General features: G+C 39.0%; 1 protein-coding gene across 1 annotated transcript in view; it reads right to left on the reverse strand.

Moving 5' to 3' along the window:
• Window positions 1–20658, reverse strand: part of DLG2 (discs large MAGUK scaffold protein 2) — a 1005691-nt gene that overhangs the window by 84569 nt on the left and 900464 nt on the right. The window contains exon 20 of the mRNA XM_085306235.1: window positions 11011–11125. Coding sequence (XP_085162361.1) covers window positions 11011–11125 — 115 coding nt within the window. The remainder of the gene's footprint in view (window positions 1–11010; window positions 11126–20658) is intronic.

Here is a 20658-nt window from a genome sequence, read left to right on the forward strand (position 1 = left end):
GATGCTTTCCCTCAAGCAATTGCTTCCCTCCTAATTTTTCACAAAGCTTTCAGGGGCTAACCACAATATGAAGTCCCTTTCTAAACAAGTAGAAGGAATTTTTGAGAGCAGAATTAAGAACATGGTGTTGTCTTCTCTGTAAGTAGTGGTGTGTATAGCAGTAAATATTATGTGCTGCTAGCAGGTGCATTGATAAATTATAGCAGCAAAATAAACTGGGTAAAAGAATGGGGATGTCTGCAAGGACAGCTGAAAAGAGTAAGGAGAAGAAAAAGAATTTCAGGAAAGTGGGTGATTTTTTATCTACGTTAGTTCCTATGTAGTGAGAAACTTCTGGCAAACTCTTTACCAAAGAGCTCTATTAGTCTTCTTTTATTTGATGTATCTGTAGATAAAGTAAATAAATAAAGTACTTGTAAGAGAAGTGTAACCCACGGTCAGAGTCTCCAAAACAGATGAAGTCAGAGGCACAGAAGACATATAGCCACATATGTCTATATGCACTCCCTCTGAAATGTTTTTCTACTCTGTGTGCTCCCATCCAGTATTCATGATGCGAGGTCAATTCRGAGAGAATCAAATCTCACCTACCCAGGATGCTGTGGCAGAGGCATGAAAGGAGAAACAGAGCAAGCAGTGCAAGCCCTGCCTTTACAAGGCAGCCTGCTAGGGCAGATGCACCTGCACTGGATGAGATTCCCACCCTGCCTCGGACACTGGCTTCCCATATCTATCAGCATCACACCACTGCAGCAAATGAGCTGGGTAATGTCTATTTGATACAATGGCAATGAGGTCCTAGATGTTCTGCTGCAGGACTTTATTCACTGATTCAACGGGGAATCAATCAACAGTGATGGAGYTGCTGAGGAGCTCCATCTCCCATGGGCAATTCACTGCATCCTTCACAGGCTCACTGTAGAGTTAGCACAGTCATTTCTATTTCTGATGATAAATAAGATATGGTAGAACGCACTGACTCCCCCTCATCCTTACCCCTTAAGATAACCATGGTCTCTTCACATAGACAGACCTTGATGCTGTGAAAGATCCTCCTTGTTTATCTTCATTGGAAGGCACTCTGAATGGAAATTCTCTCTCTTTTTAGCAAGGTCATTTCCTGTTTCAACATTGTTCTCAGCTTTGTGACCAATGCAGCGAGTTTGGACAATCTGTTCTGCAGCATCTTTATAGCCTTTTTATTTAAGATGCTCAGGTGGAGGGGCTCTTCAAGAGAGGCCAAACCATCCTATTTCTTTCTCTCACATTGGCCACTGTGCTAAGACTCTGCTAACTTACACTGTGGCCATGCACATATTTAGATTCCCAACTTTTGGCTGTATTCCCATGAGATCTTATTTCAGTGGGTTTTCTTGTCTACATGCATGATCTARCCTACCATCTTGTACTTTTCCAGTCCTTTACGGAGAAGTGTATAAACTGATGGTGTCCTATTATAGCTGTTGACATGGAAACATCATAAGAAAGAGTTCGCTAGATTAGAGTGCTTTTTCAAACAGAACAGACAACGCTTAGATGCATGATTTGCTGACTCACTTTCAGCCATTTTAAGCTGCAGATAGTTTATCTTCATTGCAACTCCCCCCCCCCCCCCCCCCAGTATTGACTGATCATGGTCTGAATCTCTGTTTGGAAATGAGGACATTTGAAACTGTGGCTGTTTTACTTATTGAAATCTCAAATAAATCACATTCCCACACATGGTCAGGTTCTTCTTCATGTTCTCCTGACTTGGAAATTATTCTAGGTGACATTTCCCTGCCAGATAAGGCACTGAACCAGAAAGAAGAATATACGTGCAATGAAAAGCATCTTTTAAGAAAAGAAAAAAAGTGCACTGCTTCTTTACAGCAGGCATCATATGTCAAGCACATTACCTGTTCTGGGACATTATTTAAATAAATTATATTTGAATAATTAATTAAATAATTTATTAAACAGAACAATAAAGAAAATGGCCTGCACTACATAACTACTTACTGCTACTAAAGCAGCTAATAGAAAAGCTGTTTCAGCAGGCATTAATAATTCAGCACTGAGTACACAATTTCAGGTCTCAGACAGTTATTTCACATCTACCAAATTTTACTGATAAAGTTAACGATAAGATGATTTAGACAAGAATGGTTGTGATAAGGAACTACTTTATATTCTGAACTTTAAATTCAGCTTGCTATCTGAGATTACCGTAGGCCATGGTTTATCATCCCGGGGCTCAGTTCTTCAGGGTGCTAAGTATTATGTGCATTAGCTCTTAATCTTGAACACAAAGTATTCAATGACTTGCAAAGCCGCAGCCAGATAAAAATAAATCTGCTTTTTTTGTCCCCGTTCAGCACAACAGGATATTCATCCCTCGACAGCAAGCCTGCTGGGTTATTGGTTTGCTCTGCAGCGGTGAACAGCGCACGAAGCCCGCCTGCCCCCGGGTCCCCTTGGGTCTGCTCGGGTCTCCTCAGGTCTCCCCAGGCACCGCGGTCCRGGCTGTAACTCAGCCCACCGGCCACCTCACAACTCGCTCTGTGTCTCCAGCCTACGGACCGGACTTCCAAGGAGACAGCTCGTGTCGGCACACTGGAAGCAGCAAAGTACCCGAGACACAGGACTGGCTTTTAGGGAGGAATCACTTGYATTCACTTCATAGCCGCTACGTAAGACTGGCAGATGTGTTAAACACAAAGACACGGGGGAGAGAACGGCTGTCAGAGCCAGAGAGGAGACTGTTTTGAGTGATTTGTTTACACGTTCAGTTTTCACCCTCCATTAACTGCTTCTTCTTTGTGAAATGTTATTAAAAACTTGCAAACTAACCTCAGTTTTTTTAATTGTTCAGTATTATCAATATTGAAAAAAATCAGATGAATAAAAGAAATATAAAAAATATATGTAGGAATATAAGAAGTATATACAAGAATATACATACGTGTATGTATATATATATATACACATATATATATGCATGTGTGTGTGTGTTAGGAAAACTGTAGTAGTCTGTGAGGTGGCTAATAGTTTCAGCTGGATATTTAAGAAGTCATAGTCCTCAGGTATAGGTGAGGCCAAGCACTATATTTACAACATCACATTTCAGCCTTTTTTTTTTTAGCACCAAAATACCATCAAGGATAAGCCTGAAGGCTGTTGAATTGTGAGCACTCCAAGATTAATAATTCTYGCATCCTTCTTTGAGATGAGACGGGCAGTATACTGTGTCTTAGCTAAGGGTCTCTAGTTAAGGATCTATGAAAACTTCATGGACATAATTCAAAGAAGTGCTAAATGCCTGCAGCTCCTACTGACTTCAGTGAGAGGCCACGTGTACTCTGCTCAGCACCTCAAAAAAAAAAAAAAAAAAAAAGAAAGAAAAAAGAAAGAAAAAAGAAAGTTTCTCTCCACGTATTCCTCGTTCTTCAGTTTTTAGTTGATTTTTTAAAATTTCTCATTTAGTCTGTAATTAGTTGCAGGGAGATAAGGAACATGATACTTTTCATAAAGGCCAATGAAAGCACAAGCACCTAAACAGTCTGAGTTTCATAAGAATGCATTTCTTTTGCATTGCCAGTTACAAGAGTTGGWCTCATTTACCTGCTTCACTTTACAGATAATCAGATACTCTAAACTGAATTTCAAAATAATAAATAATCTTTGTATTGGATCTACTGCCCATTTTACTTGGTGATTCTTCTCCTCCAGCATGTCTCCCAGCCTACCCTGTTCCTCCGTTCTCTGATTATTAAAAAAAGCTGACTGAGTAGTTATGAAATCATATTGATTTTGTTCCTGAACAGCCGCCAGRGAAAACACTGACCCTCCTTGCTTTGAAAACTAAAGATATGCCCCATTTCTTTGGTTACAAATCAGAACAGCTCTCACTGAAGCCATTGAAAAGGCTCAGTGTTGCCAAAAGGATCTGGAGATGACCCTATATTCACAGAAATAACAGCTAAATAATAGTAATTGAATATTCAGAAACTCATACTTGACCAATACATGCAGAATGAGTAACTTCTCAAACAGTTTTCAATTTTCCAGTTTGAAATGGCATTTCAAGTGCAAAGGCCCACTTCACAAGGTGCAGGTTATATGCATCCACATCCGACCATCTCCAAACATGCCTGCTAAATGCTATCATAAAACCCAGCACTCTGTATTAGGCCATTTAAGACAGATTTTCTGAATGTAATTTCTCATTCTGTGCTATAATTTGGACCATTGAGATGCCTAAGAATAATCTAAGGGCAGTGAACAAATTGTACTAAATTTCCACTTTCCTCCACTTATATTTCAGTTAAAGGAATTCTGATAGGTTCTGTTGTGCCATTAAACCACAATCACATAAGCACTAATAATTGTAAGCACTAATGATTTCCCTACCAAAATAGAACATTAATACATAGGTATCAAACTCACTGACACTCAGTCTCCAAAAATCCAGACTGACCTACAGTGCTCCAAAGCCTGCAAGACACGTGCAGTGTGACAGTGTAGCTGGAATCCTAAGACACCCCTACGTAACGAACACGTGTGTACTACCARTATCTCTTAATGGTGCTCATGAGAGCAGCAAATGAAAGGAATCGCGGGGTATAAGAATAAGCGGAACAATATAAAGGATTTGGATGAGCCTGCCAGCATTTCCAAGCTGTGTCGAAATCTCTTACTGAAACAGCGACGGCAGAAGCATCCACAGCACAGACAGATACCACAGCGAAAGAGCCTGATGGTACAGCTTCTTCGAAGTATGCACATGCATGCAGTGCRTGCGTGTGCTCACGCACGCGTGTGAGAGGGAGAGACCTTCAGTGGGGGTGCCATTCAGCTCACCCAACTTTAAGTTTCTGTAATGTATTTACATTACAGCTCTCATCTGATGCTCCTTCCACTTGGCTGTGAGACATGGACATGTTTAGGACATGCTTCGCCTGAGCTATTTTAGATGTCTATCTCCAGATGAGATGAATTACACCCTAAAAGTGCCAATTGCACTCCACTGACTCTAAAGAGAGACCAGGCATTTGGCTTAAATGAAGACATATGCAATGTACTCTCGGTTATAACACATATGTAGCACATACTACACACACACACACACACACACACACACATATAGGTGCAAAACATGTATAATGTGTTCTCGCAGTGAGTACTTTAGGTATGATATTTCATACTTCCCTAGTTGTCTGCTCCCCTCAGTAATTCCCTCCAAAATCCCTTGTCAAAATTTTATCTTTATCCCATTTCTCCTTCCAGATTTGCATGGTAGACCTTTCCATATCATTTTTCAGATTTCACAAGCGGGATGTCTCTGAAACTGTAGCTCTCTGAGGAGATTTCTGTCCATGAAGCTTTGATCTAATGCTCACTGACCTTTGCGGATACACTACCTCCACAAAGGTCAGGGAGACTAAACAGGGATTGCAACAGATTGTGTAAAAGCAGCCTTAGACACCATGTATGATCTTCACAAACTGTGAAACCCACACTCTTCAGCTGTAACTCAAGGTCCCCAAGTCAGAGTTTCTTTAAAATGTAAGCCTCTAAGTGTTCATACAGATACGGCATCACGTGGATTGCGAAGAAGTTCACAAACCACACAGAGAGATGTGGAGAATTCCTAATGGAGAATTATTTGTGCTGGAAATCAGAGTAAACAACCAAAACCACCTCTACCTTGACTTCCTTTCAGCTGCTGCTAAGTTGCCATGGCAAATCTTCAGATTCTGTTCCTTACAGCTCAACAAAAAATGAACAAAACCTTACTCATTTTAAAAATACAATGTTTTGTATTTGTGCAACACATAGCTATCAAAGTCACAACTTTATGTTAGTAAGTAAGCTAAAGCTTAATAGTAATAATACCTAGAAGATAAAAATGTAGTGGACTAAGAGACACCTACTCGCACTGAGTAATATTTTTATAATTAGCACAGCATGGGCAGGGACAAAAAGATTGATCTGAAAGCTCCCCATCTTATCAGGAAGAGGTTCTGCCCTTCATTAGCACTTCCCAGCATCATGTCCTCCCCTGGATAATCTGTGAAATTGCAGCTGCAGAACCACTCCTTCCAAACATTACCCTTGGACCCAGCACTGTCCCACCTCTGATTTCTAASTCCACTCGCAGAGATAACTGCAACRTTTGTATCGTGCTGATACATTTGCAAGTAGTGCAGGAGTTGAAATATTTGCATTTCAGTTAGCTCTGCTAGTCCCTTTACACAGTATAACAAATAGCCATGATTAGGTGCAATGATTTTTGGTCACTGATGGTATCAAACAGATTTAAAAAGTGAGGAAAGGACTGAGTAGTGAGAATACTAGAGTATTTGTAAAGCTTTTGTGTAGCTACTTCAGAGTTAAAGACATCCAGACTACCTGCATGCAGCTTTGCTCCTACTCAYTGGAATTTTAAATTATAGATATTATTTCAGAAGCTGTCTGGTTTGAATAAGGATTAACACTACCTATCCTAAATTTATCTAGTTATTTTTCATCTGGAATTGAAGAACATGTTAGATGATGCTTGGAAAACTTTTTGTTTGTACATTCAGCAGCAATAAGGCATTCATTACTGATCTACTTTTATCCTCAGAAATCTAGAAAATAATTTTAAGGTCAGAGAGAATCTAGTAACTCAACAGCAGAAACTCTTCACCTGTCTAAGCTCTCAGCTTTCTTCAAAGCTTGACCATTTCACCCTGAAGGATCAATAGCTGGCTTGCTTTCACCAAAATTGAGGTAGTAAAGGACTGCACTCCCCCAGTTCTTAACTCCTCAAAGGGCTGCCATGTGCTATAGCCTTTGGGTAAAATAACATGATCTTGCATAGTTACCATGTTAGCTATGGACCTGGTTCTTGAAGGACAAAGCAAAGGACATATCTATCTTAAACCAACCAAATATATAATTTTATAGATTTTACAGATTTTAAAACCTTGAACCAAAAATAATAATAAAAAAAGATGCTATTAATTTGGACATGAATCACKAAAGAAGCTATATTTACACAGCAGAGTATTTAGCTGGTGAAAGACTTATCTTTTCCTCTAATGAGATGACAACTAAACTTCAGTGCATTAAAAAAGAAAATAGTGGAAATTTTTAAGCCATTAATTTCAGTTAATGAAYCCAAAATTTATTCATTCACCTTTGCCAACAAATTAATTACAAATAATAAAAATTGCCATGTTTTACATTCATTCACTTTCAGCTTTTATTTCTCGTTTTATTTTCCTCATTGAAGAGATTTAGTAACAAACAGCCTCCTGCTTCCAGCCTCCCAAACAAGTTGACAGCATTTCCCATTGCTCAGTCCTTCTCTGAATTCTCTTAACGCTTCAGACGCCTTTAGTGCCGTGGACATTCTGATTATATCCCAGAGACATAAGGTCTGTGGCACAAAAGGAACAGATAATAATGAGAAATATTATCAAAAATATTTTTCTGGTAATTCCTGAAAAAATATTCCAGTAGGTATCAGGAAGTCTGAAGACAGACTGGGATAAAGAATGGGGGGGGAAAAAAAAGAGTCAGAAACCCAAAGTACGCAGAAACTTAAAGTCAGAAACAAAGTACACACACAAAAGAAATCATGTCAGGGTCGCACATTGTCTTCTGAACAAATCCTTCTCAATAGTTTTCCTGCAGTATATGTACACTGCTTATATGTACACTGCTAAAGTGTGAATTTTAATAGCTATTTTTGGTCCTACACTCAACCCATTATAACCGTATTAAATTTTACCTCACTTCATTTAGTATAACTTATAATGTCAGTTAAAAATGCTATGCTATTTTTAGTAGGGGGCTAGATTGCCCCCTAGATACAGATATAGAAACAAACACTATGGGGAGAATAATCTCAGTGTAGATGACTGAAATAAATTAGATGAATTAGCTAGATGTTAAAATAAGATGTCTAAAGTAAGTTAGATGTATAGCACCCAGGCAGATCCTTCCCTGGAAATGTCTTTTTCTTTCTGTTGGCTGTGAAGTGAGCCTTGAGGTGACTAGCTTGTATATATATACATATATATGTACACACTCTACACTAGATATTAAGAATTAATAGAAATGTACAGTAGGAACAAGCTATTTGCACAGTCGACAGGAGGAAAATAAAGGGTAGGATCGACAAGAAATTTCATGGGCATGCTACCTTTTTGAAGAGGTTTTTCTGACACAGCAGCAGTTGAACGGACTGATGATGGCTGTGATAGAGTTTCTCACAACAGAGGCAAAGTCCTATAGCCCAGTAAAAACTACAAGTCCTTGGCAATAGGGTAAAATCACAGGTTGCAGAGTAAAGAAGAAAATCCTGCACCTGATGATGATACTCATTGTCAGATTTGTTCACAGAGCTTTGTTTTTTCTCAACCACTTTTCTGTTGGCTCTTCTAAGAGCAGATATTAACACTAATTTTTAATTTTTACTAACTATATGGAACTTAAATTTATTTTTTGTACTGTCTAGGATATAGCTGTTTACTCTGATTAAGCTCTCTTGCTAAAAAATAGATGTGCTTGTATTCAGCGATGGACAGTAAATCACAACATCCCAAAGCAAGGAAAATAGCAAGCTTGAATCATAAAATTGGCATCACAATTACAGATTTGTAACATATGGTAATTTGCCTCTAGTTCTATTGCAGTTGCTGGCCAAATTAATCCACTGGAATAGAGATGTCCTGAGTTGTAAGAATATCAAAACAATGTTAAATCCCAAAATTTCTTACATCTCAAATGTCCCTGGCTGAAAAGATTTTATCCTTAGAGTTTCCTGAAAATTTACGTCTCAGAGAACAAGCACATTTCCCAACCCACATTTATTTTCTCCATGGTGCCTAATATAGACATGAGTTACCTTTTTAATTAATGTGTATGATTTAAACTAACAGTGCCTTACACAACTCCAGGCACTGCCACACTACAAACACATTATAATATGCAAACACATTATAGTATACAGAGCTTCTCAAATAGGCTTCTTGCCGAGTTGGACACGGCCAACTTTGTAGGCTTGATTGCACAAATTTATGCTAATAAAAATGACTGAGGCTTCTGAGGTTTTTCTGCTTGAGAGGTTCAGGGCATATTTTGGAACAATTTTGTAATAAAAGAATAGATTTTGCATTTATGGTTTGGGAAGTGATATTTAGATATGTGCCTAAGATATCAAAGATTCCTGCAGGGAATCACACAGGCATATCAACYTCGTGAGACAGACCATGTTCAGAATTCATCAAGGAGAAGTAAACCAAGCTCACCAGTATGCACAGAGCAACAACGTACAAAAAWATTAGGCAGGTCCAGACTCAGCACAAATAAAATAACTTGGCTCAAGATGCAAACTCAGAAGTATCTGTCCTCAGCAGAGCTTACAGGCCAATGCTGATGTGGGGTAAACTGATTGTGGGGTAAATGTGGGGTAAATCCACTGCAGCTCAAGCTAATAACTTGTGCAGGACACTGCATTAGACACTTTTTTGTGTAGACTCGAGTTGACTCATGGTTTGCTGGCTTGGACTTGCACCATTCTTATGCCATATCTTGGGTTCCTGGCTTACCTCAAGCAGGGTAAACTTGGATCTGTCTCCACATGTTGCATGGTTTTTTTAAAATGCAGTTTCAGAAAGTTAACCAGTGCCCTTTACTAAAAAGTTACAAAGCCTTTGGTCTGGAAATATAGCAGGTGGAATAACTCCAGAAGTAAACACAAAGTCAGAAAGGTTAGAGAAGGTGAGGGGTACATCTAAAACCATGACAGTTCCAGACTAATTTGGCCCAATAGCTCTTTTACTGGTTACAGCGATCCATGTCCTTTCAGTCCTTGTTCCTTCTAACAGCAAAACCAATTAGTGCCTAAGTGGTTGCTGTCCACTGGAATAAGACCATCGCTGCTAACATTTCAATGTTTCCTCGCTCTCTGCTACCTTATCCCCTCATGCTGAGGGCATAATGACAAAAYGTAGAATTTAGCCTTAATTGGATCTCTGCAAGGTTGTCACCTGAATTAGCTCCCCCATGAATAATTATCACTGCCTGGAGGCTGACAAATTGCTTCCCTCTACTTCATGATTGTCAAGAATTTCAAATTATATGCTGAGCATGAGGGAAAAAAATAAAAATGAAAAGCCTAGAGAAACGCAAAAAGCCTAGAGAAGCTTAATTATTAAGCTTACTAATATATTTGGCATGGAGTCCTATGCTTGTCTGGACTTTCAAAATATGTGACTGACAGCATGAACTTTGTGAGGGACAACTGTGCAACTCCCAGTCTTTCGGCCAGCAATGATTACTACAATAGATTTACACAGTCAAAGCAAAACTATAACTGCTGCTACTACCTGGCTCAGACTTATGCAGTTCCTGTGTTATTCAYTATCCCATTTAACCAGTCTGCATCATCTTGTTTAGTGTCTCATCTATATATTTAGTCTTGTCAGATATATGGTAAATTCTTGGTAGTGTGGACTGCAAGTCATGTTTTTACCCACATAGAGGCTGCCCGTATGCAAGGGGATAGCAACAGATTACCATGCACTTAGAACAACATAGAATAGCTATTCCTTGCATTGTAAGAAAAACATCTCGAGGAAGAAATGTTATTTATGAGAACAATCATATGTCTGGACAAGCCTTTGCACAGATGTGCAATGCGTCACTGCACCACAATATCCTTTGCAGTTATTCAATGAGTTGACAACTGGTAAGAAATCTTCATCCCATAAAAACAAATCACTATCAAAAGCATAATGCTCTTTGAAAACCGCATTGAATGATAGGATTAAGCAGTCGAGCTTTATCCAATATTCATATTACTGCTGCTGCACTTGTAAGATTGATACATTTCTCAGTTCAAGCTCTGTTCCTCAAATTTCTTTCACCACCATGTGCAACCCACAATGCAAAAAAAAAAAAAAAAAAAAAAAGATACAGATAAAGAGCAGGCAATAGCTGACATATCCGCAGGAGAAAGCTCTCCCTGCTCACCTGACATACAGTGACCTCTTCTGATTAGTCCTCAGGGAGCCGGACCCAGAACTCATGCTGTGATTCATCATCTGCTCACGTAGGTCATGGATTTTTGCCTCAAACCGAGCGTACTCTGCAGAGAAAACAGAATAAGGATATTTTAGTTTTCTTGACCCATATAATCATTAGGGCTGCTAAATGCAAAAGAATATTAAATTAAACAGTGTAAGTCATGTCCTGAAAATTGAAGTCTAATAGAAACTTAAATTAATATATCACCTTAGGTAAGTATATGACCTCTTTATTGTGGTACTTGAACATTTCAGCATGTTTTACACACTTACTGTGCAGTCTCCCATACACCTCTGCCTTCTCCCTTGCAGTTTCAAGGAAAAAAATGAGGTTCAAAGTGTGTTGCTGAGTATCTCACAGACAATCTGGAAAAAGGATATTGAAACCAGGTCTCCACCTTATCATTCATCCTTCCACACAGGAAGTTTCCTCATTGGCAGTTGTGGGATACTGCACTAAAGTTACTAATGAATCAAGCATTTAGTGCAAAATCCTACTGAACTGAGGAAACACATCAAAGTCTATTTATCCCTGAAAGAGCAGGAAAATTCTTGTATTAAGTGCCCTAACTGGATAAAGAAGGTGGCAAAGTGACCACTGTTCTCTCCAGAGGAAGAAGTAGTTAAGACCTAATTAATGCTAGTGTGGAGACTTGACAGGGAATTCAGCACTGCAGACTCCTTGAGTTACATGTACGGAAACCAGACAGTGCTTTGTAGCCTGGCTAAGAGCTTCTGCCTTGACCCCATGGACAYGTGTGACACTTTACTTACACAGGACATTGAGAAATGGGCTCTGTTTCTTTTAAATAGTGGAGCAATAACTGGGTTTTAGGATGAGRGATCTCAGAGACTCCAGACCTATGCAAGAATGGCACAAAACCACTTTTCACATCTTATTCTTCTTAGTAGTTAGGTGTGCAGCTTTATAAAGCACCGTGACCTGCTAAGCAGCTGCCTGGGACTGGTGTCGGGGCAAGGATTTGGTTGGAGGTGTATCATTTAGCGAGGCTCTTCTCTGAAGGCACACTTCTCCCACACAGTCTGGTCAACAGTCCTTTCTGCAACACCCTGCYCCTGTTCCTTGCATGACTTCATGTGCAGAGTTTCAGGTTGAAAGAGGAACACTTGAAGTTTTGGAAACAAACTTAAGTCCTTGAAACCAACAAGGCAAAGGCAACACTCTAGCAACACAAAGAGTCATATTTCAACCTAAAATTCAAGGATTTACCAACATGAGCTAGAAGACTGGCTTGAGGGGGTGGATAAAATCCATTTCAGTGAGTCAGTGACACTTTGAAGGGTAAGATGCTGCAGACTGATGCCAGGAAGAGATGAAGTTGTTCTCTGCACCTCAGTGTTTTATTTCATTGGTTGCTTCAAAATGAGGGTCTGCAACTCCCCCAACCACCTGTCAAGGCTAGAGCAGAAATAAAACTACCATGCAAGATTTTCTCCCTTGAAGGATGGAGGTACCTCCCACTAGGTCACAACACCTCTAAATTTAAGCAAATAAATCCTAACTGTGCCTTTATAAACTATTGGCCTGATCCACCCTTGATGCTGTTGGAGCTACATGGGAATGCTGTAAGATATCAATATTCTTATTTTCTTCTAAGAAAATTTTAGGCAGACTTTTGTTTGACCATTTGCTGTTCACAGTGACTCTTTTCCCAGAAAGTCTAGCTGMTATACAAATACAAATAATTCATTTTATTCAATGTCCTTTAACATTTCATTAGATAAAAACATCTGACCTTTCCAGGAACCAAGATTTTTGTACAGATGCAAGGGGCCTTCAAGCTTGCTTACCAAAGTGATTTGACACATTTTGGATTTGAGGTTTTCTTCCCCTTCCCCTTCCATACTTAATACACTTTAACTTCTTTACCATTGACATTTTTTTTTGTGTTACTTACTGAATTTGTTGTGTCCATAGCTACTTTGCTAATCAACTGGGAACTACTGCTGTCACACAAGGCTCTTCAGTCTTCCCACATACCTGTGACTTCACCGACTGCAGATGAAATTCTGCATGTCAGGAGAAGGGAAGAGACACTCCTACATGCAGGCTGCATTTTGRATTTATTCTTTAACTTGCTTCTTCCTTATTTCTTTCATCTGCAGTGTATCTTTAAACTTACCACTTATTTAAAAGTCCAGATCCCCAAAGAGACTTAGGCTCCAATGAACCTATGTTATTTTTAAAAGTGGGGTTTAGTTTTGAAATGTTTATCACAGTCTAGGATTTAAACTTTGATGATGTGAGTCATATTTGTTCTATTCTCCTGCTCTGGAATTTGTTTAGTAAATCATAATTTAAAATAACCATTTGAGCACAGCTTTGTTTAACTTATATTTCATTACAACAGATCTGACATTTCTTCTTGACGCACAGGAAAGGTGTTCTTAAAAACACCTGCACTTCTCTTCTACATAGAGTATTGGTTCTTTGCATAAAAAAAGAATACTGCAACTTCARGGCTTATGACTCTTTCATATATGCTAGGKACACTGAGAAAAACAGTAAATGATATTTCAAAAGCACATTTCAGTGTGTTTTGGTGTTTTACATCTGGATGAGGTGAAGGCTATGAGTGGTTTACATTCAGCAGGTATCACAGTGGCTTTTCCTTTAATGCACAGCCACAGCCCAGGCAGACTCTGCAACTGAGGTGTGGGAGTAACTCCCAGATTTAGACACCAATCTGGAGAGTGAGAAGAGAGGAGCAAGAATCTGATTCTCTCTAGCACAGCATCCAGTTATTTGTAACTTGAACACCAGCACATGAGATACTTGGATGACTGTGGTTTGGTCATATGATGATATTATAGCTTTTGTTCTGACTTTAGAAAATACTTCCAATTTAACTGATTTTAACTGACTGTAAATTTATTCTGAATCTAATAATCTCTCTCTTTCCAGAAGACATTTTAAAACCACAATATGTGCTAATGATAGTCCCATAAATGTGTGATGGGWGTCTGGGGGTCAAGCTACTGCTCCTTGCTTAATTTCAAAATAAATATTGGAGTATGAATGATCATTCTGTTACTTTGGGGTCTCAGGATTTTTTTTTTCTTTTTGGATTGAAATAGGTACACAATTTGAAAATAACCAAATATATCAGCCTGTTTTCCCACAGTACTTTCTTCATATTTATGCATCAAAATAATCCTGAAATGTACATTTGTCCATTTCTCCTAGCAAACACCTGGACCAAAAACTGCAAGATTATCAAGTGTGGGTAGTATCTAACCCAACTTGGCTCAGCTTCTCTATTCTAACTTAGTTCTCCTGGTTCCCATACTGACGCCTAGATACTACATCAACTGGTCCACTTGAAATGTGAATAACAAAACAGAGCGATGCTCCATTTCTGCCATCAGAATCACTACAGTAGTCTTGCCTGTGCCAAAGTCCTTTCTTCTTAACACTGCTCTGTCTATGGAGTTATCGAAGAAGARCTGCTTCCTAGTAGCTTTGCTGTAGCTGGGTAAGAACAAGTGGCAGTGCTAAAGTCTAGAAAAACATTCCACGGTTCCTTCAAATTCAGCACTGAATCTAAATAATACTTTAAAGGTTCCTACACAATTAAAARGACACTATGGTTGTGACATACTGACAACAAATCCAGTTAGAGGCTGATTCATTAATTTCATGACGTTTAAAAGAGGAGAGAACAAAGAATATATTGCTTCCAGAGTATAYTATTAGAGCAATTTGCCAAATTTTACTTACCAAAATCCACCTGCAAAGGTCCTATCCATTGCCTTATTCAACAATGATCTAGTGAGCTAATTTTGGTAGCTTAACAGACCAATAAGTTATGTATTAGACTGAAAGGGAAATGGGTGAGCAAGCTGTATCCTGTATTATTCCAGAGGCCAGGCCAGATGATATAACGGTTCCTGCTGACCTATGGATWTGGGAATGTCAGTGTTAGCAACAGGGCAGATGAGAAGGAGGAAAGCGTTTGTTCATACCTAGCTCTCCAACAGACCCAAGGTTCATGGCAATGCATGTAGAACTGAATGTAGTTGTACGAAGGATGAAAATGCAACTTGTTAGTTGTGGAGAAGTGGAAGTAGCACTTTTAGGTGGTGGGAACGGAGTTTGTAGCTGGCAGGAATGGCCCAGCAGCAGGGTGCCGTGACAGTAGAATCACTTTTCCACGGCTTAGACATTGCTCTGAGCAGGCTCTGAGCAGGCTGCCAACATCAGCAGTGCTGTCCCAAACTGTTGTCTATTTTGCCAAGGTTTAAAGCTGGCCCTGCTCAACTCTCTGGTTAGGCTGGAGAGAGAGAGGAATCAAGYGGAAGTGCTACAGTGTGAATCGTCCCCAAGACCAACCAAGGCCTAAAGTGACTATATTTATCAAATACAGACACCAATTTGAGCAGCTGACATTTGTCTGCTTTGTACAGGATTCACTAGCCTGAATACGCAGAGAGCTGATGGTTTTCCTTCTGCCTCATTCCAGCAGCTTGCCTGACATAACAACCTGCACATATTCTAATCTTCAAACACAAATATAGCTGCTTGCCTTTCCAAGGCACCTACATGTGTGCAGAGGACCGGACAGCCCTCTGGGAGTAAGCTTCAAACACCATGAGCTCTCTCCTTAGTTCATGTAAACGGCTAGCCTTCAAAAAACAAAACTCTAACAATAATGCACCAAACCTGAAACTTAGAGTTTAGCTGGCCAATATCAAAACTCTGATCCAGAATATCCGACCTTATCCACTTTGGCAACTGAGGGTATGCAGGCACCAATATTTTCATTGCTGAAGTGACTTAGATACCTAGAATCCAACAGGACTGCAGGTGGGTACCCAGCCTGTGGGGAGGAGGTTTTCTAACTACATATCCCTCTTTTGAGTTTACTGTTGACCAGCTTTGACAGCCCACAATCTGACAAYGTCCAAGCCGTCATGATTCTGATTTCCAACACTTATGTCTCTCCAAGTGTTGTGCGAGAAACTAGTATGAGTTTTGAATCCCACAGTGAATGCATTAGAAGTTAAGGATCATCCTGATGAGTGTTGCCATGACTAAGTCCTTTCATAGATATGGGCTTAAGCAATTTCCTGAAGTCCAGGGACAACTTGCTGGGCTTTGCAATGCAGGGATTTTGAACCCATGTTTTAAAATATGCTTCCTATCAAACACGTAACAACTGCAGGAATATTAGTACCATTGGAGCAGTCCTAGTTTTGCCTCAAATCTTTTATACACCCTTTTTCAATTAAAACAGATGGTATTATGAAAAATGAAGTTCAAATTTTCTAAGTCCCTTTGGAAAAGACATAAAAGGCTATGATACTTGAGCATAAAGAAAGCTCTTGGAAATCCTAAATGCATTTGAGAAATTAAAAAAAAAAATGTAGAACAGTATACCTCAAGCAATTATTTTAGAAAACGATGCAGAAAATCATATCATTTCTAACTCTAAAAAATAGCAAAGACAGATTTTTATGTCTGAAATTTTGATGCTGCATTTTCATCATAGAATAAATAATAGCTATGATAAACAAATGAATAAATATGCTGCAGCTGCCCTACATGAGAGAATTACAGAGTTTTATGAATTTACATTACTGTTACTTTTCACTTTTAACTTTACCATAGAGATTTCCATTCTGATTCAATTTAGGGAACATGTAAATAAAAATCCGTAAGTCTACCAGTGAAGTGTGGTTAAGCAACAGAAATAKTGAACATGATACTGCACCTTTGCAGATTAAGTCTTTATTAGTTTGAACTTACTTAGTATCGGTACCTTTAAAGAGACACCAATTATTTCTGTCAGCAGGTATCAAAATTTGCTCTCCTGTGTAACGCAGGATCATCACTATTTGCTTCTAGATGATAAAAGACTTCATAATTGCTGCTTTTGTGCTTCTAAAATAATGTATCTCCAACCCACTTCAGTGAATGGTGATTGCTAATCCTGTAAGTGAGAGGTTGCAAAAGGCAGTGTGTAGCTCTTGGGCCCTGTGAGAAGGGGGCAAAAWAGGAAAGCAAAACTCAAACTGTCCAATTTCAAAGGCATTACTTAGAAACAGAATTTTATCATCTGAAAAAGAGTTTGTTGAATAACTCTGAACACTATAATAAAGCAACAGCTGCCAGACCAGCTTCTCCATCAGTATCAATTTGGCATCATTTCAGTGGAACCAAGCCAGCTTAAAGCTTCTGAGCTGTTTTACTATTCTGGTTTGTGGAAATACAAATTGCATATCACTATGAACTTACTGCCTTGGTCATCTTGGGATAGTAATGAGTATGATACTAATATTATTACAGTAACATTATTTATGTTATTTATGTAAATTTTTTTCCTTCTGCTTGCTCTTAGCAGATGTCTTGGCTGAATAGCTTATGATTTAAAATAATAGAAGAATGGGTTTGTTTCTACAGTACAAATATTTTCCATTTCTGCCCTTTAKTCATCCTGCTGTCAAGACACCCACTGCTTGACACATGGAAGTCAGAGGAAAGTTAGCAGACCAGCCTCAGACTTTGGAGGACTGGGTCTAATTCTTACTTTTCCACTGATTTACTGTGTAAACCTGCGTAAGTCACAGGRCTATGCCCACATCATGCTATGGCACCTAAGGCAGAGACCTGTGTGCTGGATTGAGCTTGTTTCTTTGTAAATGCTTGTAAGGTTCCTAGCATGCAACAGCTCTGGAAGCCTTTGAAACCTCTGCAATCTGCATAAAATAAACCCAAAGAAGTGAAAGAGTGTGCAAAAAGACATGCAATCTGCTAACACTTTTATTCTTTTGATTGGTATTTTTTCTTCTACACGCCATATTTTTCGTCTAACATTTATCTCGAGTTAGTTCTCTGCTAAGAGTATTCAGATTTCTGGTTTTGAGATTATTAGAAGCTCAGCTCTGTAGCCCTCTGAGGCGGCAAGATTTACATAGCAAATTAATGATGGTAAAAAACCCCTGAGGTCTATGGTGAGTTATTTATTCAGAAATAAGCAAGCCAACATACTACAAGTAGGTACAATTAATTGCACCTCTGCTTCTTATATCTTCCTTCATGATGTCTTGTATTGACCACTACCAGGGATATGATTCTGGACAWGACTGGCTGTGGATCTCTAATTGTATGGCAAATTCTATGGTTTTAATAAGTATCAAGCAGATCAGCTAGATCAAGTAGATTTAACATCAGCTAAATTCATCACTTAACAGAAAAAAAAGAATGCACACAATTCTGATACCACTGCTAGAACAATGAAATCGTATGTATTATTTATTGAAGAAACAGGTTTGCTTGACAGGCCTTGCTCTATTGTACTGCACACTGAGCAACCACACAAAGTTATGCTGCTATTTCTTTCTTACCTATCACATAACTCCCCTGAGCTCCCTCAAGTTTTCAAAGCAAAGGAAATGAAAAACACAGATTTCAATAATGGTGAAGGGAAGACACCTTTACATTTTATTAGTTTTTTATTAGTTTGAATATACCTACTTGTTTTTACTGGAATATTTTCCACACACACCTTTTCAGTAACCTTTCAAAAATAATGACACAGGCATATTTACTGATTTTACTCATTGCTTTGGCCTTTAAAACTTCAGCACAGTAGTCCYATGAATGTTTTTGTTCTTTGATATTGGCTGATCATCTTTCTTTATCAGTATGCAGGTATTTACACGTTAGCTTGTCTTCCAGCTAAAGTTTCACCCTTGTATATTTGTTTGGTAGCTGGCCTCACTGCCTGAACATCACTAGTAATGTTTTCATTTGTTTTGTTACTGAAGATAATGCTTCTTCCATCTGTTGTGCTATTAGATGTACCCCTCATATTGTGTTATCTGTGAATATAAATACACCTGAAAAGCTATCTTCCTCCCACAGTATATTCAGGAGACTAATACTGTGCTCTATTCATAGTCACAAGGAATATAATTTCATTCCAAATTGGTCTCTGGAAGGTTTAGTTTCAGAAACTTCATGCCTCATAATGAAACAGATGTACTAAAATAAATTAAGCTATTAGTGATTGAAAAGGACTTTGAATCCCACTGAAGTGCATTTCTACCTGTCCCTTTCCAGTCTGTCCTTGGCTTGTGAAGAGTCAGCCTGTACTTTCTCAGTTGGGAATTTCCTGTAGCTTCTCCCAACAGTTCAAGAAAACTGCAATCAGCTCAACAGCTTTAACTACAAAACAACCTTTCCTCCTCTCCTAGGACTCTGAGAACTATTTTCCTACACAGTTTCATTCTTTCTCACAAACTTTCCCGCTCCTTACTTCAATATGTGCATACCAGAACCAAACAGGACTGTTTGTGGAGCTTGCTCAAATTACTCGAGGCTCACAGGAAGCTTGGACAATGTTGTGTGTACACAAGTCCAAGGAGGGACAAGGCAAATAAAAAGCACAGACTCAGACTGGAAACAAACATATCACATATGGTCTGCCTTAGGAGCACAGCGTGAAATTTTGGAGAAGTTGGGCACATCGCTTTACCCTAGACACCTGMCTTGCACAGACATGCTTGCCCAGCAGAGCAGCATATGTCTCATTAACCTTGATAGCTTTGTAGGAGTTACTGTTTTATACAGTGCAGAAATGTTTAAAGATATCTCTAGYGCTTTAGGCACAAGATGACTCTTTGTCAAGGTGAAAAAAGCTTCCCAGCACTGGAATCTTCTTTCTTCAACAAATATTTATGTGGGGCATTGCAAAGAAAAAGACTCCTGCTTTCTATTAATAGTTAAGCTACTTCCTTTAGCTATTTCATTACTTCAGGGTGGAGAATCTTATTTTCRGACATTTATTCAATTTCCACAATTCCCCTTCCAAAAATCATAGTCCTGAGGCAATTGTTACTTATTATTATTGTTTCATTGCTTTTTCTTGCATCTGCTTTTTTCCTGTTCCTTGGGAGTTGAGCGCATGATTCTGATTATCCATATCTCCTTAATGATGGTCCTGTCTCAGCCTGTTTGCATCTCTTAAAAATATGAATTGACATAAGAAAGCAAAATACAGTGGTGACCACAACTAGAGTTACTTAGGCATGGTGATAAAAGGAAACCATTTTTGTGTTCATGACTAATTCTGTATCTATGTTGGGTTGTAGATACTGCTCTTTCTTTCAGGCTGATGGTGAAAGTCTCCTACCCTGCCTCCAGCTGTGCATATATTCCCTCTTTCCAAAACTCTCCGGGGTGGCACATCAATCAGCTACACATCTCATATGAGCTCTCCCAAACACATTTAAATCAGAATGGACAACATTAGCTGGTTTAGACTATTTATCAGACCTGGGTTATTCTGGGTTATTGCAGCCTGGAAAGCCCTGAGCCAAGAAACTCTGTCTGAAAAAGTAAAGAGGTAGGATACGGTGATAAGGAGCTGGGGGCAGACTGGGGCAGGTGGCATTTTCCCTGGTGTTATCAGACGCAGAAGGTGCCCCCTGGATTCACTAAAATGTGTTGGCAAAATGAAAAAAGGTACAAACTTCTTCATCTCTCAAATCAATAACAACTGAATGTAACTAAGTTGAGTCATGACCTGCTTAAGAACTGTAGAAGACTCTTCTGAGGTTACACTGCAAA

This window comes from Rhea americana, unplaced genomic scaffold (assembly GCF_003343005.1).
Source record: "Rhea americana isolate MKP2758 unplaced genomic scaffold, rheAme1 scaffold_235, whole genome shotgun sequence".
NCBI lineage: Eukaryota > Metazoa > Chordata > Aves > Rheiformes > Rheidae > Rhea > Rhea americana.